Here is a 12,310-nt window from a genome sequence, read left to right as displayed (position 1 = left end):
TGTAATCCTCACCCCAACATCTCGATCAGACTCCAGCCTGTAATCCTCACTCCAACATCTCGATCGGACTCCAGTCTGTAATCCTCACCCCAACATCTCGATCAGTCTCCAGCCTGTAATCATCACTCCAACATCTCGATCAGACTCCAGCCGGCCCGAGTACCTCGATGAGCTGGTGCTTTATTGTGCTGTGATTTGTACACAGGGATGTGGGGTTTCCATGATCGGGACCTGATGTTACGAAAGGCTCTTTATGCGATGATGGACAAAGGAACGGAGAAGGAGGCTTTGAAAAGGAGATGGAGGTGGCAGCAAACACAACAGAATAAGGAGGTAAATGACCCACTGAACCTTCCAAATCTTTCCTCCCCCTTTCCCACATCTCTGCCTCGAGTCTGTCGACGTCTCCAGCTCCTGGTGGTTGTGTTGCCGGGGCTGTGGTTAGCGAAGTGCTGCTGACTGCTTCACTGATCTCTCTCCTTTCAGTCTGGCCTGGTTTACACGGAGGAGGAATGGCAGAAGGAATGGAACGAGTTAATAAAACTGGCATCCAGTGAACCTCGCATTCATTACGGAAACAACGGAAGCGGCTGTGGAGGGTGGTGAGAGAGGGAGGGGAGGGTGAGGGAGTGAGAGGGGAGGGTGAGGGAGCAAGAGGGGAGGGTGAGGGAGCGAGAGGGGAGGGTGAGGGAGCAAGAGGGGAGGGGAGGGGAGGGAGGGGGAGGGAGAGGGAGAGGGAGAGAGGGGGAGGGTGAGGGAGAGAGGGGAGGGTGAGGGAGAGAGGGGTGAGGGAGAGAGGGGAGGGTGAGGGAGAGAGGGGAGGGTGAGGGAGAGAGGGGAGGGCGAGGGAGAGAGGGGAGGGTGAGGGAGAGAGGGGAGGGTGAGGGAGAGAGGGTGAGGGAGAGAGGGGAGGGTGAGGGGAGGGTGAGGGAGAGAGGGGAGGGGTGAGGGAGAGAGAGGGGAGGGTGAGGGAGAGAGGGGGGAGGGTGAGGGAGAGAGGGGGAGGGGGAGGGAGAGAGAGGGGGAGGGGGAGGGAGAGAGAGGGGAGGATGAGGGAGAGAGGGGAGGGTGAGGGAGAGAGAGGGGAGGGTGAGGAGAGAGGGGTGAGGGAGAGAGGGGTGAGGGAGAGAGGGTGAGGGAGAGAGGGGTGAGGGAGGAGGGGTGAGGGAGAGAGGGGGGAGGGAGAGAGGGGGGAGGGTGAGGGGGAGGGTGAGGAGAGAGGGGGAGAGTGAGGGAGAGAGGGGAGGGTGAGGGAGAGAGAGGGGAGGGTGAGGGAGAGAGAGGGGAGGGGGAGAGAGGGGAGGGGGAGAGGGGAGGGGGAAGGGGGGAGGGGGAGAGAGGGAGAGGGGAGGGAGAGAGAGGGGAGGGTGAGGGAGAGAGGGGAGGGTGAGGGAGAGAGAGGAGGGTGAGGGAGAGAGGGGAGGGTGAGGGAGAGAGAGGGAGGGTGAGGGAGAGAGAGAGGAGGGTGAGGGAGAGAGAGAGGAAGGTGAGGGAGAGAGAGAGGAGGGTGAGGGAGAGAGAGGGGAGGGTGAGGGAGAGAGAGGGGAGGGTGAGGGAGAGAGAGAGAGGGGAGGGGGAGCGAGAGAGTGAGGGAGAGAGGGGGGAGAGAGAGGGGGAGAGGAGAGGGGGAGAGAGAGGGGGAGAGAGAGGGGGAGAGAGAGGGGGAGAGAGAGGGGGAGAGAGAGAGGGGGAGAGAGAGAGGGGGGGAGAGAGAGAGAGGGGGAGAGAGAGAGTGGGGGAGAGAGAGAGAGGGGGAGAGAGAGAGAGGGGGGAGGGAGAGAGAGGGGGAGGGAGAGAGAGAGAGGGAGGGGGAGAGAGAGGAGGGAGGGGGAGGGAGGGAGGGGGAGGGGGAGGGAGAGAGAGTGAGGGAGGGGGAGGGAGAGAGAGGGAGGGGAGGGAGTGAGAGGGTGGGGGTGGGAGAGAGAGGGAGGGGGAGGAGAGAGAGGGAGGGGGAGGGAGAGAGAGGGAGGGGGAGGGAGAGAGAGGGAGGGGGAGGGAGAGAGAGGGAGGGGGAGGAGAGAGAGGGAGGGGGAGGGAGAGAGAGGGAGGGGGAGGGAGAGGGGAAAAGGAGGGGCGGAGGAGGGGGCGAGGGGGGGGATGGGGTTGGGATGAGTCGGGTGGTTTGAATCTATTCTATTTTTTATTTTTTAGGAGACTGGCAACATCAACGTTCCCTGCGCTCAACAGGCAAGTGACGTGGGGGGGGGGCAGTGTGGGGTTGGGGGGCAGTGTGGGGTGGGGGGGGCAGTGTGGGGTGGGGGGGGCAGTGTGGGGTGAGGGGCAGTGTGGGGTGGGGGGCAGTGTGGGGTGGGGGGGCAGTGTGGGGTGGGGGGCAGTGTGGGGTGGGGGGCAGTGTGGGGTTGGGGGGCAGTGTGGGGTGGAGGGCAGTGTGGGGTGGGGGGTGGTACAGTGGGGTGGGGGGGCGGGGTGGGGGCAGCGTGGGGGGTGGGGCAGCGTGGTGTGGGGGTGGGGCAGCGTGGTGGTGGGGGGGGCAGTGTGGGGTGGGGGCAGTGTGGGGGGTGTGGCAGCGTGGTGTGGGGGGCAGTGTGGGGGGTGGGGCATCGTGGTGTGGGGTGGGGGGCAGTGTGGGGGGTGGGCAGTGTGGGGTGGGGGGCAGTGTGGGGGGTGGGCAGCGTGGTGTGGGGGTGGGGCAGCGTGGGGTGGGGGGCAGTGTGGGGGTGGGGCAGCGTGGTGTGGGGGGTGGGGCAGCGTGGGGTGGGGGGCAGTGTGGGGGGTGGGGCAGTGTGGGGTGGGGGCAGTGTGGGGGGTGGGCAGTGTGGGGTGGGGCAGTGTGGTGTGGGGGGCAGTGTGGGGGGTGGGGCAGCGTGTGTGGGGGGGGCAGTGTGGGGTGGAGGGCAGTGTGGGGTGGGGGGCAGTGTGGGGGGTGGGGCAGTGTGGTGTGGGGGGGCAGTGTGGGGTGGAGGGCAGTGTGGGGTGGGGGGCAGTGTGGGGGGTGGGGCAGTGTAGGGTGGGGGGCAGTGTGGGGGGTGGGGGCAGTGTGGTGTGGGGGGGCAGTGTGGGGTGGAGGGCAGTGTGGGGTGGAGGGGCAGCGTGGTGTGGGGGGGCAATGTGGGGTGGAGGGCAGTGTGGGGTGGGGGGCAGTGTGGGGTGGGGGGCAGTGTGGGGGGTGGGGCAGTGTGGGGGGTGGGGCAGTGTGGGGTGGGGGGCAGTGTGGGGGGGTGGGGCAGTGTGGGGTGGAGGGGCAGTGTGGGGGTGGGGCAGCGTGGTGTGGGGGGGGCAGTGTGGGGGGTGGGGCAGTGTGGGGTGGGGGGGGGCAGTGTGGGGTGGAGGGCAGTGTGGGGTGGGGGGGCAGCGTGGTGTGGGGGGGGCAGTGTGGGGTGGAGGGCAGTGTGGGGTGGAGGGCAGTGTGGGGTGGGGGGCAGTGTGGGGTGGGGGCAGCGTGGGGGGTGGGGCAGCGTGGTGTGGGGGGTGGGGGCAGCGTGGTGTGGGGGGGGCAGTGTGGGGGGTGGGGCAGTGTGGGGTGGGGGGGCAGTGTGGGGGGTGGGGCAGCGTGGTGTGGGGGGGGCAGTGGGGTGGAGGGCAGTGTGGGGTGGAGGGCAGTGTGGGGTGGAGGGCAGTGTGGGGTGGGGGGCAGCGTGGGGGGTGGGGCAGCGTGGTGTGGGGGGTGGGGCAGTGTGGGGTGGAGGGCAGTGTGGGGTGGGGGGGCAGCGTGGTGTGGGGGGGGCAGTGTGGGGTGGAGGGCAGTGTGGGGTGGAGGGCAGTGTGGGGTGGGGGGGCAGCGTGGGGGGTGGGGCAGCGTGGTGTGGGGGGGTGGGGCAGTGTGGGGTGGAGGGCAGTGGGGGGTGGGGCAGTGTGGGGTGGGGGGCAGTGTGGGGTGGAGGGCAGCGTGGTGTGGGGGGGGCAGTGTGGGGTGGAGGGCAGTGTGGGGTGGGGGCAGCGTGTGTGGGGGGGGCAGTGTGGGGTGGAGGGCAGTGGGGGTGGGGCAGTGTGGGGTGGAGGGCAGTGTGGGGTGGGGGGCAGTGTGGGGGGTGGGGCAGTGTGGGGTGGGGGGGGCAGTGTGGGGTGGAGGGCAGTGTGGGGTGGGGGGCAGCGTGGTGTGGGGGGGGGCAGTGTGGGGTGGAGGGCAGTGTGGGGTGGGGGCAGTGTGGGGTGGGGGGGCAGTGGGGGGTGGGCAGTGTGGGGTGGGGGGGCAGTGTTGGGGTGGAGGGCAGTGTGGGGTGGGGGGTGGGGCAGTGTGGGGTGGGGGGCAGTGTGGGGTGGAGGGCAGTGGGGGGTGGGGCAGTGTGGGGTGGTGGGGCAGTGTGGGGTGGAGGGCAGTGTGGTGTGGGGGGGGCAGTGTGGGGTGGAGGGCAGTGTGGGGTGGGGGGCAGTGTGGGGTGGGGGGGCAGTGTGGGGGGTGGGGCAGCGTGGTGTGGGGGGGGGCAGTGTGGGGTGGAGGGCAGTGTGGGGGTGGAGGGCAGTGTGGGGTGGGGGGCAGTGTGGGGGTGGGGCAGCGTGGTGTGGGGGGTGGGGCAGTGTGGGGTGGAGGGCAGTGTGGGGTGGGGGGGCAGCGTGGTGTGGGGGGGGCAGTGTGGGGTGGAGGGCAGTGTGGGGTGGAGGGCAGTGGGGGTGGGGGGCAGCGTGGGGGGTGGGGCAGCGTGGTGTGGGGGTGGGGCAGTGTGGGGTGGAGGGCAGTGGGGGGTGGGGGCAGTGTGGGGTGGGGGGCAGTGTGGGGTGGAGGGCAGCGTGGTGTGGGGGGGGGCAGTGTGGGGTGGAGGGCAGTGTGGGGTGGGGGGCAGCGTGGTGTGGGGGGGGCAGTGTGGGGTGGAGGGCAGTGGGGGGTGGGGGCAGTGTGGGGTGGAGGGCAGTGTGGGGTGGGGGGCAGTGTGGGGGGTGGGGCAGTGTGGGGTGGGGGGGGCAGTGTGGGGTGGAGGGCAGTGTGGGGTGGGGGGCAGCGTGGTGTGGGGGGGCAGTGTGGGGTGGAGGCAGTGTGGGGTGGGGGGTGGGGCAGTGTGGGGTGGGGGGGGCAGTGTGGGGTGGAGGCAGTGTGGGGTGGGGGGTGGGGCAGTGTGGGGTGGGGGGGCAGTGTGGGGTGGGGGGCAGTGTGGGGGGTGGGGCAGCGTGGTGTGGGGGGCAGTGGGGGGTGGGGCAGCGTGGTGTGGGGGGGCAGTGTGGGGTGGAGGGCAGTGTGGGGTGGGGGGTGGGGCAGTGTGGGGTGGGGGGGCAGTGTGGGGGTGGAGGGCTGTGTGGGGTGGGGGGTGGGGCAGTGTGGGGTGGGGGGGCAGTGTGGGGTGGAGGGCAGTGTGGGGTGGGGGGTGGGGCAGTGTGGGGTGGTGGGGCAGTGTGGGGTGGTGGGGCAGTGTGGGGTGGAGGGCAGTGTGGGGGTGGGGGGGGCAGTGTGGGGTGGGGGGCAGTGTGGGGTGGGGGGCAGTGTGGGGGGTGGGGCAGCGTGGGGGTGGGGCAGCGTGGTGTGGGGGGGGCAGTGTGGGGGGTGGGGCAGTGTGGGGTGGGGGGGCAGTGTGGGGGGTGGGGCAGCGTGGTGTGGGGGGGGCAGTGTGGGGTGGAGGGCAGTGTGGGGTGGAGGGCAGTGTGGGGTGGGGGGCAGCGTGGGGGTGGGGCAGCGTGGTGTGGGGGGTGGGGCAGTGTGGGGTGGAGGGCAGTGTGGGGTGGGGGGGCAGCGTGGTGTGGGGGGGGCAGTGTGGGGTGGAGGGCAGTGTGGGGTGGGGGGCAGTGTGGGTGGGGGGGCAGTGTGGGGTGGGGGGGCAGTGTGGGGGTGGGGGGCAGTGTGGGGTTGGGGGGCAGTGTGGGGTGGAGGGCAGTGTGGGGTGGGGGTGGTACAGTGGGGTGGGGGGGGCGGGGGTGGGGCAGCGTGGGGGGTGGGGCAGCGTGGTGTGGGGTGGGGCAGCGTGGTGTGGGGGGGGCAGTGTGGGGTGGGGGGCAGTGTGGGGGGTGTGGCAGCGTGGTGTGGGGGGCAGTGTGGGGGGGTGGGGCATCGTGGTGTGGGGTGGGGGGCAGTGTGGGGGGTGGGGGCAGTGTGGGGTGGGGGGCAGTGTGGGGGGTGGGGCAGCGTGGTGTGGGGGGTGGGCAGCGTGGGGTGGGGGGCAGTGTGGGGGGTGGGGCAGCGTGGTGTGGGGGGTGGGGCAGCGTGGGGGTGGGGGGCAGTGTGGGGGGTGGGGGCAGTGTGGGGTGGGGGGCAGTGTGGGGGGTGGGGCAGTGTGGGGTGGGGCAGTGTGGTGTGGGGGGCAGTGTGGGGGGTGGGGCAGCGTGGTGTGGGGGGGCAGTGTGGGGTGGAGGGCAGTGTGGGGTGGGGGGGCAGTGTGGGGGGTGGGGCAGTGTGGTGTGGGGGGGCAGTGTGGGGGTGGAGGGCAGTGTGGGGTGGGGGGCAGTGTGGGGGGTGGGGCAGTGTAGGGTGGGGGGCAGTGTGGGGGGTGGGGCAGTGTGGTGTTGGGGGGCAGTGTGGGGTGGAGGGCAGTGTGGGGTGGAGGGGCAGCGTGGTGTGGGGGGGCAATGTGGGGTGGAGGGCAGTGTGGGGGTGGGGGGCAGTGTGGGGTGGGGGGCAGTGTGGGGGGTGGGGCAGTGTGGGGGTGGGGCAGTGTGGGGTGGGGGGCAGTGTGGGGGGTGGGGCAGTGTGGGGTGGAGGGGCAGTGTGGGGGGTGGGGCAGCGTGGTGTGGGGGGGGCAGGTGTGGGGGGGTGGGGCAGTGTGGGGTGGGGGGGGGGCAGTGTGGGGTGGAGGGCAGTGTGGGGTGGGGGGGGCAGCGGTGGGGTGTGGGGTGGGGGCAGTGTGGGGTGGAGGGCAGTGTGGGGTGGAGGGCAGTGTGGGGTGGGGGGGCAGTGTGGGGTGGGGGGGCAGCGTGGGGGGGTGGGGCAGCGTGGTGTGGGGGGTGGGGCAGCGTGGTGTGGGGGGGGCAGTGTGGGGGGTGGGGGCAGTGTGGGGTGGGGGGGCAGTGTGGGGGGTGGGGCAGCGTGGTGTGGGGGGGGCAGTGGGGTGGAGGGGCAGTGTGGGGTGGAGGGCAGTGTGGGGTGGAGGGCAGTGTGGGGTGGGGGGCAGCGTGGGGGGTGGGGCAGCGTGGTGTGGGGGGTGGGGCAGTGTGGGGTGGAGGGCAGTGTGGGGTGGGGGGGCAGCGTGGTGTGGGGGGGGGCAGTGTGGGGGTGGAGGGCAGTGTGGGGTGGAGGGCAGTGTGGGGTGGGGGGCAGCGTGGGGGGGTGGGGGCAGCGTGGTGTGGGGGGTGGGGCAGTGTGGGGTGGAGGGCAGTGGGGGGTGGGGCAGTGTGGGGTGGGGGGCAGTGTGGGGTGGAGGGCAGCGTGGTGTGGGGGGGCAGGTGTGGGGTGGAGGGCAGTGTGGGGTGGGGGCAGCGTGGTGTGGGGGGGGCAGTGTGGGGTGGAGGGCAGTGGGGGGTGGGGCAGTGTGGGGTGGAGGGCATGTGGGGGTGGGGGGCAGTGTGGGGGGTGGGGCAGTGTGGGGTGGGGGGGCAGTGTGGGGTGGAGGGCAGTGTGGGGTGGGGGGCAGCGTGGTGTGGGGGGGGCAGTGTGGGGTGGAGGGGCAGTGTGGGGTGGGGGGCAGTGTGGGGTGGGGGGCAGTGGGGGGTGGGGCAGTGTGGGGTGGGGGGGCAGTGTGGGGTGGAGGGCAGTGTGGGGTGGGGGGGTGGGGCAGTGTGGGGTGGGGGGGCAGTGTGGGGGTGGAGGGCAGTGGGGGGTGGGGCAGTGTGGGGTGGTGGGGCAGTGTGGGGTGGAGGGCAGTGTGGTGTGGGGGGGGCAGTGTGGGGGTGGAGGGCAGTGTGGGGTGGGGGGCAGTGTGGGGTGGGGGGGCAGGTGTGGGGGGGTGGGGGCAGCGTGGTGTGGGGGGGGCAGTGTGGGGTGGGAGGGGCAGTGTGGGGTGGAGGGCAGTGTGGGGTGGGGGGCAGTGTGGGGGTGGGGCAGCGTGGTGTGGGGGGTGGGGGCAGTGTGGGGTGGAGGGCAGTGTGGGGTGGGGGGGCAGCGTGGGGGGGGGGGGGGGCAGGGTGGGGGGGGGGGGGCAGGCGGGGGGGGGGGGGGGGGGCGGGGGGGGCGGGGGCGGGGGGGGCAGGGGGCGAGGCGGTGGGGGGGGGCAGGGGGGCGGGGGCGGGCCGGGGGCGGGGCAGTGGGGGGGGGGGGGGGGGGGGGGGGGGGGGCAGGGGCGGGCGTGGGGGGGGAGGGGCAGTGTGGGGGGGGGGGGGAGGGGGGGGGGCAGTGGGGTGGAGGGCAGTGTGGGTGGGTGGGCAGCGTGGGGGGTGGGGCAGCGTGGTGTGGGGGGTGGGGCAGTGTGGGGTGGAGGGCAGTGGGGGGTGGGGCAGTGTGGGGTGGGGGGCAGTGTGGGGTGGAGGGCAGCGTGGTGTGGGGGGGGCAGTGTGGGGTGGAGGGCAGTGTGGGGTGGGGGGGCAGCGTGGTGTGGGGGGGGCAGTGTGGGGTGGAGGGCAGTGGGGGGTGGGGGCAGTGTGGGGTGGAGGGCAGTGTGGGGTGGGGGGCAGTGTGGGGGGTGGGGCAGTGTGGGGTGGGGGGGGCAGTGTGGGGTGGAGGGGCAGTGTGGGGTGGGGGGCAGCGTGGTGTGGGGGGGGCAGTGTGGGTGGAGGGCAGTGTGGGGTGGGGGGTGGGGCAGTGTGGGGTGGGGGGGCAGTGTGGGGTGGAGGGGCAGTGTGGGGTGGGGGGTGGGGCAGTGTGGGGTGGGGGGGCAGTGTGGGGTGGGGGGCAGTGTGGGGGGTGGGGCAGCGTGGTGTGGGGGGCAGTGGGGGGTGGGGCAGCGTGGTGTGGGGGGGGCAGTGTGGGGTGGAGGGCAGTGTGGGGTGGGGGGGTGGGGCAGTGTGGGGTGGGGGGGCAGTGTGGGGTGGAGGGCTGTGTGGGGTGGGGGGTGGGGCAGTGTGGGGGTGGGGGGGCAGTGTGGGGTGGAGGGCAGTGTGGGGTGGGGGGTGGGGGCAGTGTGGGGTGGTGGGGCAGTGTGGGGTGGTGGGGCAGTGTGGGGTGGAGGGCAGTGTGGGGTGGGGGGGGGCAGTGTGGGGTGGGGGGGCAGTGTGGGGTGGGGGGCAGTGTGGGGGGTGGGCAGCGTGGGGGGTGGGGCAGCGTGGGTGTGGGGGGGGCAGTGTGGGGGGTGGGGCAGTGTGGGGTGGGGGGGCAGTGTGGGGGGTGGGGCAGCGTGGTGTGGGGGGGGGCAGTGTGGGGTGGAGGGCAGTGTGGGGTGGAGGGCAGTGTGGGGTGGGGGGCAGCGTGGGGGGTGGGGCAGCGTGGTGTGGGGGGTGGGGCAGTGTGGGGTGGAGGGCAGTGTGGGGTGGGGGGGCAGCGTGGTGTGGGGGGGGCAGTGTGGGGTGGAGGGCAGTGTGGGGTGGGGGGCAGTGTGGGGTGGGGGGCAGTGTGGGGTGGGGGGCAGTGTGGGGGGTGGGGCAGCGTGGTGTGGGGGGGGGCAGTGTGGGGTGGAGGGCAGTGTGGGGTGGGGGGGTGGGGCAGTGTGGGGTGGGGGGGCAGTGTGGGGTGGAGGGCAGTGTGGGGTGGGGGGGTGGTGCAGTGTGGGGTGGGGGGGCAGTGTGGGGTGGAGGGCAGTGTGGGTGGGGGTGGGGCAGTGTGGGGTGGTGGTGGCAGTGTGGGGTGGAGGGCAGTGTGGTGTGGGGGGGGCAGTGTGGGGTGGAGGGCAGTGTGGGGTGGGGGGCAGTGTGGGGTGGGGGGGCAGTGTGGGGGGTGGGGCAGCGTGGTGTGGGGGGGGCAGTGTGGGGTGGAGGGCAGTGTGGGGTGGGGGGCAGTGTGGGGTGGGGGGCAGTGTGGGGGGTGGGGCAGCGTGGTGTGGGGGGGGCAGTGTGGGGTGGAGGGCAGTGTGGGGTGGGGGGCAGTGTGGGGGGTGGGGCAGCGTGGTGTGGGGGGGGCAGTGTGGGGTGGAGGGCAGTGTGGGGTGGGGGGCAGTGTGGGGGGTGGGGCAGTGTGGGGTGGAGGGGCAGTGTGGGGTGGGGGGCAGTGTGGGGTGGGGGGGCAGTGTGGGGTGGAGGGCAGTGTGGGGTAGGGGGTGGTGCAGTGGGGTGGGGGGGCAGTGTGGGGTGGGGGGGGTGAGGGGTGGGCAGGGTGACGGGTCGATCTGTCTGTGTTAATGTGAGGATTATCTGTTACAGTGTGGACAGTTCGGAGGAACCGGTGTACGAGAGTTTGGAGGAGTTCCACGTCTTTGTCCTGGCTCATGTGCTGCGAAGGCCCATTGTGGTTGTAGCCGACACCATGCTCCGGGACTCGGGCGGAGAAGGTGAGCCGTGAATATACCACCGCTGGAAAACAGCAAATCTGAAGCACAGGACAGTCAGAGAAAAGCTCCCTCTCTTTCCCCCAGCTCTACCCTGTCCCCGTGAAACACTCCCAGGACAGGTACAGCACAGGGTTAGATACAGAGTAAAGCTCCCTCTACACTGTCCCCATCAAACACTCCCAGGACAGGTACAGCACGGGGTTAGATACAGATTAAAGCTCCCTCTACACTGTCCCCATCAAACACTCCCAGGGCAGGTACAGCACGGGGTTAGATACAGAGTAAAGCTGCCTCTACACTGTCCCCATTAAACAATCCCAGGACAGGTACAGCACGGGGTTAGATACAGAGTAAAGCTCCCACTACACTGTCCCCATCAAACACTCCCAGGACAGGTACAGCACGGGGTTAGATACAGAGTAAAGCTCCCACTACACTGTCCCCATCAAACACTCCCAGGACAGGTACAGCACGGGGTTAGATACAGAGTAAAGCTCCCTCTACACTGTCCCCATCAAACAATCCCAGGACAGGTACAGCACGGGGTTAGATACAGAGTAAAGCTCCCTCTACACTGTCCCCATCAAACACTCCCAGGACAGGTACAGCATGGAGTTAGATACAGAGTAAAGCTCCCTCTACACTGTCCCCATCAAACAATCCCAGGACAGGTACAGCACGGGGTTAGATACAGAGTAAAGCTCCATCTACACTGTCCCCATCAAACACTCCCAGGACAGGTACAGCACGGGGTTAGATACAGCGTAAAGCTCCCTCTACACTGTCCCCATCAAACACTCCCAGGACAGGTACAGCACGGGGTTAGATACAGAGTAAAGCTCTCTCGACACTGTCCCCATCAAACACTCCCAGGACAGGTACAGCACGGGGTTAGATACAGAGTAAAGCTCCCTCTACACTGTCCCCATCAAACACTCCCAGGACAGGTACAGCACGGGGTTAGATACAGAGTAAAGCTCCCTCTACACTGTCCCCATCAAACACTCCCAGGACAGGTACAGCACGGGGTTAGATACAGAGTAAAGCTCCCTCTACACTGTCCCCATCAAACAATCCCAGGACAGGTACAGCACGGGGTTAGATACAGAGTAAAGCTTCCTCTACACTGTCCCCATCAAACACTCCCAGGACAGGTACAGCACGGGGTTAGATACAGAGTAAAGCTTCCTCTACACTGTCCCCATCAAACACTCACAGGACAGGTACAGCATGGAGTTAGATACAGAGTAAAGCTCCCTCCACAGTATCTCCATCAAGCACTCCCAGGACAGGTACAGCACGGGGTTAGATACAGCGTAAAGCTCCCTCTACACTGTCCCCATCAAACACTCCCAGGACAGGTCCAGCACGGGGTTAGATACAGAGTAAAGCTCTCTCGACACTGTCCCCATCAAACACTCCCAGGACAGGTACAGCATGGGGTTAGATACAGAGTAAAGCTCCCTCCACAGTATCTCCATCAAACACTCCCAGGACAGGTACAACACTGGGTTAGATACAGCGTAAAGCTCCCTCTGCACTGTCCCCATCAAACACTCCCAGGACAGGTACAGCACGGGGTTAGATACAGAGTAAAGCTCCCTCTGCACTGTCCCCATCAATCACTCCCAGGACAGGTCCAGCACGGGGTTAGATACAGAGTAAAGCTCCCTCTACACTGTCCCCATCAAACAGGACAGGTACAGCACGGGGTTAGATACAGAGTAAAGCTCCCTCTGCACTGTCCCCATCAAACACTCCCAGGACAGGTACAGCACGGGGTTAGATACAGAGTAAAACTTCCTCTACACTGTCCCATCAAACACTCCCAGGACAGGTACAGCACGGGGTTAGATACAGAGTAAAGCTCTCTCTACACTGTCCCATCAAACGTTCCCAGTACAGGTACAGCACGGGGTTAGGTACAGAGTAAAGCTCCCTCTACCCTGTCCCCATCAAACACTCCCAGGACAGGTACAGCACGGGGTTAGATACAGAGTAAAGCTCCCTCTACACTCTCCCCATCAAACACTCCCAGGACAGGTACAGCACGGGGTTAGATACAGAGTAAAGCTTCCTCCACACTGTCGCCATCAAACACTCCCAGGACAGGTGCAGCACAGGGTTAGATACAGAGTAAA

The 12,310-nt window shown here is 69.2% G+C and overlaps 1 protein-coding gene across 1 annotated transcript in view; it reads left to right on the top strand.

Annotated features, from left to right (window-relative positions):
* The window catches only part of LOC140403014 (OTU domain-containing protein 7B-like), a 185,927-nt gene that overhangs the window by 134,393 nt on the left and 39,224 nt on the right, over positions 1–12,310 (top strand). Inside the window, 4 exon segments of the mRNA XM_072490668.1 lie at positions 206–333; positions 487–599; positions 2,152–2,187; positions 10,042–10,169. Of these exon segments, the coding sequence (XP_072346769.1) occupies positions 206–333; positions 487–599; positions 2,152–2,187; positions 10,042–10,169 (405 nt within the window).

The sequence above is a fragment of the Scyliorhinus torazame genome, chromosome 26, assembly GCF_047496885.1.
Source record: "Scyliorhinus torazame isolate Kashiwa2021f chromosome 26, sScyTor2.1, whole genome shotgun sequence".
Taxonomy (NCBI): Eukaryota; Metazoa; Chordata; class Chondrichthyes; order Carcharhiniformes; family Scyliorhinidae; genus Scyliorhinus; species Scyliorhinus torazame.
The sequence above is the reverse complement of the archived record's forward strand: the minus strand, read 5'-3'. Positions and strand labels throughout refer to the sequence as shown.